Source organism: Metarhizium robertsii (assembly GCF_000187425.2).
Source record: "Metarhizium robertsii ARSEF 23 chromosome Unknown MAA_Scf_51, whole genome shotgun sequence".
Lineage (NCBI taxonomy): Eukaryota > Fungi > Ascomycota > Sordariomycetes > Hypocreales > Clavicipitaceae > Metarhizium > Metarhizium robertsii.
Genome location: NW_011942195.1, coordinates 9380 through 13454, shown reverse-complemented (window position 1 = coordinate 13454; position 4075 = coordinate 9380). Strand labels below are relative to the sequence as shown.

General features: G+C 45.0%; 1 protein-coding gene across 1 annotated transcript; it reads right to left on the bottom strand.

Moving 5' to 3' along the window:
- Positions 1 to 704: 704 nt before the first annotated feature.
- Positions 705 to 1631, bottom strand: MAA_11826 (uncharacterized protein; the record flags this gene model as incomplete). The annotated part of the gene is made up of 1 exon (XM_011413277.1): positions 705 to 1631. One exon carries the CDS (start codon positions 1629 to 1631, stop codon positions 705 to 707), a length of 927 nt encoding a protein of 308 aa, XP_011411579.1.
- Between the last annotated feature and the right edge of the window lie 2444 nt (positions 1632 to 4075).

The window sequence follows — 4075 nt, the reverse complement described above, 5'->3', positions numbered from 1 at the left end:
GTTGAGTTGATCGCCACCCTGCAACGGGGTATCAATAAAAGTCAATTCAAGTCTATGTTCTATTCAAGGTAGGAAAAAAGGGGGAAGCGTTAGTAGTCACGATATCTATAACCTTAAAAGTGCACGTGACTAAGATTGCAGCACCTCCTTTCCCATTGATAGCTTCAAGCTCTAGATAAAAACAACAAGAACAAGAAGAACAATGATCATATGACTAATGCAGTAGCTAGTGATTACCGCCTGTGAACCGACACCTTGAAAGCAGCCTGATGTCATTCAACAGGATTTACGAAGTTGAGGTAACAAGCATGTACCACGAGATCATGTTTGAGGTAGCTATTCTAGTACAAAACTAAAGAGGACACAAGTTCGAATGAGGCTGCTTTTGTTAGTTGAACAAGTATGCTTGTGGTTGTGTCAGATTTGTGGCGTTAAATAACACTGTGAGCAACCACCTAGCATTCTGTCGGATGCGGCTGTCTCCGTTAGTTGGACAAGCCGACTAACGTAATTTCTGCATGTCATAAAATCATTGATATCAGTAGTTAGAAAGGCTGGCTAGCCACCCTGATTTCATCAGGTGGCTGGGAACTCTTCTTAAGATAAATGACGCGAATCCTTCTGAAGGACAGAGAAGGGACAACAAACAAGAATAATGATTTTATGACAAGCTTAAGTAAACAATGAGTCTCATAACCTGATAGTTACAGCCTGGATATCATGCAATTACACCACTCTTCAAACTTCCAGGCCTCCCACGCAACGACCTCTTCAAATTTATTAGTCAGCCACGGATTTTCGCTGAAATCTATGATTTCCTCACGATTGCTTCCCTCCAACTTGCCATGCAAGTTTGTACTTCTCAGATTGAGCTCCCTAAGAGTTCGGAATAGTGTAATCAAGGATCCCGGTCCCAAGTTGATATTTTCTAGTGTGACGCTAACAATAGTGTCTTTGTGTTTACGCAGAAAGTATGCAAACTGGCCAGATAAATCTGCGAAACCCGCCAGGGTTAAAGTCTCCAACTTCCAAAATAAGATGTTGGGCAGCGTGACACCAAAGTGAGCTGGGTATTCTTCTTCGAATCCCCGATCAGTTTCGAAGCTAATATCCAGCTGCTTCACCTCCCTTGATGCGGCACTTAAGAAATTGTGTAAACTGCTGGAGACTGTTTGTCTTGCTAAGATAGCTTTATCGTCTTTTGATTCCTCAATGTTTTGTCTGTAAGTTGTGCCGATATCAAAGTGCAACGATAAATGCACGATCAATGGGATTGAACCCCACGGCTGCGGCAGGTCGGGGCCTATTAGAGGGTCATTGTGTAGGATAGCGGGCTGAGTTGGGGCGAAGGCGCGTGGACTCAACCCTTTAGCCTCGATCACAGCAATGTCTTTGCTGTGGATCAAGGCATGCATAAGCATGCTATCGGAGATTTCGGAGACACGAAGAATGAATCTTTGACGGTCGAACTCATTCCAGGTATGCAACCAATAGGTTGGTTTACCGACCGCAGCGACTTTTGGTAAACGCCCATTGCCTATCACATAGTAATGAGTAAATAGGATGGGTCCAGACAGGAGCCCATATTGTGTAAATCGTCGCAAATACAAGATCTCTTTCGAAAAATCCATAATAAAAGCGACATGATGCGGGCAACTGTGAGTTGTTGTTGTTGAAGAATAAATGGACAAGCGGAGAAGTAACTACATCAAGCCGAGTTCGAAAAATATGCAAGCCTTATATTCGGTGCATTCGCTTTGAACTCTCTATGAACCGGGTTAGCACGAACTCTTGAATGCAGGGGTCCCGTGCTGGGCCCTTCAAATGGCTGGTAAATTCACCACGGCCATACTGATTACAACTGTCGGATGACGCCTCAGTAGATTGAAGTCGCACAGCTTGGTGTAATTGCTGGTTGTCATAGCGTCGGTCATCTGACTAAACGGCCGAAAGTTAAATGCGGACGAAACACACTATTTTGCTATCCAAGAGGGATGTAGACTCTGTCTGCAGCAATGCGAACAACAAGAATAATGATATTATGAAGAAACTTATTTAGTAATGAGTCTCATATCGTGACAGCATCCCATTACTCTTGCCGCGTCCCACCCATCTGGAACTTGCTGCCGTAATAACTTCCAACTGCTGGACCACGTGTCAAGATCAAGTCACTCGTTCAAGGCAACAGTCATTACAATACTGCCTTTCTACCCGACAGCTATATGACAACGAGTATATAGCCTTTGTACGATTCCATTCTTTCCATAGGAAATCAGGAATTTTTGGTTTTGTTTAAGCTGTCCCGAACAGTCGTGCTTTGTGACACTAAGCCTAAAGCAACAGAAGTGGGATTTCTGCTTCTTGGACATACCGTGCGCTTCCTATTTTCACAAGGGGGTCAATGTAGTTAATCCTCTCACCAATTGGCTCTGCATACCCTTGATCCTCTGTGTCTTGCCTGTGTTGCCCTTTTGCGGGTGAGGTCTCTTTCCAGCCTTACCCCTCCGGCACGTCCACAGTCACTCTTGTGACGGTACAAGAGCACGAACAAGGTCGAGTGCGGCTTGGAGAAAGCGATCGTTCACAAGGAGAGTAAGAGCTCCAAAAGGAGGATCCGACTCGAGCTACCCAAGTTCTAAAGTGGGGCTGTTCCCTTACAACTCTCTAATAATGCGATGTCTTGTTGTCGCTTCTGTCCGCTTATCTAAATTGAGGAGTTGATATCGTCAATCTGCAGTCCTCGACCACCTGAATTCACACTCAGCTGGTTGCCGAGCCCTTCATATCCAGTGTGTCCAATAGTGCGAAACAATATATTGCCAACCATTTTTACTGATGTCATAGGTCACAAAAAAGGTAATTTTGTTGTAAACAAAGATCACGTTGCTAGAGTTATTATCTTGTTGCTGGGCAATTACGATGCATGTGCCAGCACAGGATACGTGCGCGATATGGTAATATACTGTCTCCTATACTATTTCACACACTGTGAATCATACTTTGTAATCCATATTGACATGGGACTTGACTGGGTTCTTGCATCAAGTGGCAGGTGGCCTTTCCGTTTTCGCCACGATTACTCGAAACAGACTATTTGCCAATATCCTCAAGTTCAACTGGTCAATTGTCGGCCCTGCCGTGGATGCCGCTTCCCTGTTTTCTTGAGACGGAGCACTAATGGCTGCCCCCAACTTAATTAGACTTCGCGAGTATGTTCCAAATAGGTGGGGCATTGCCCGTCGATTACAGACTCGTTTCTATTGGTTGGTTCAGCCGGACGATCCGGTCGACAAACGCGGGGCACAGAGGTGCAGGTGACCTTTCCATTTTTGTCAAAACTACCCGAAAGAGACAATTAGCCGCTAATCCCAAGTTCCGATTGGCTAACTGCTGTCCCCGTCGAGGATGTCCGTTTCCGTTTCTTGAGGCGAGTACTCTTGGCTGCTCCCACTTTAATTAGACTTCGCTACATCCCACACGGAGAAACACTGAATGCCGCAGCCACAAATCACTAATGCATAGGCTTGGCAGCCTTCTATCACGAACAGTCACCGCCTGCATCACCTGGCATTTACAAAGTTTAAGCATTGGTCAGTCATGCAGGATGCCCAAATAATGTCCTGGCCGTCTCGTACCAATTCGGACAGATTGTCCTTTTGTCTGAAGGAATTTACCCGACACCAGAGAGTTGACGTAATTGCTGGATGTTATAAAATCATTTATATCAGTAGATTGAGAGGCTGGCCAGACACCCTGATTTGATCAGGTGGCTAGGAAGTCTTCTAAACTAAAGGTAAATGGCGTGAACCCTTGCGAAGGATGGAGAGAACAATCAATTCTTTTTAAAACAGGTAAGTTTAGTTAACAATGACTCTCATAACTTGACAACGCCCTCTCTTACGGGTGTTAAGGAAAGGTCGAACTCAGGAGTTCAAGAGCTCCTTGAGCTCTCCTTTTCTTGTTCATAGATACTCGGAGTAGTCGGCTTGCTAGTTCTCAGTCTACTCAACTTGCACCATTACAATCAATTTGTTGCGAAATTAGTCAAAGCGAACTTTTCGGCACCGAATCGGCG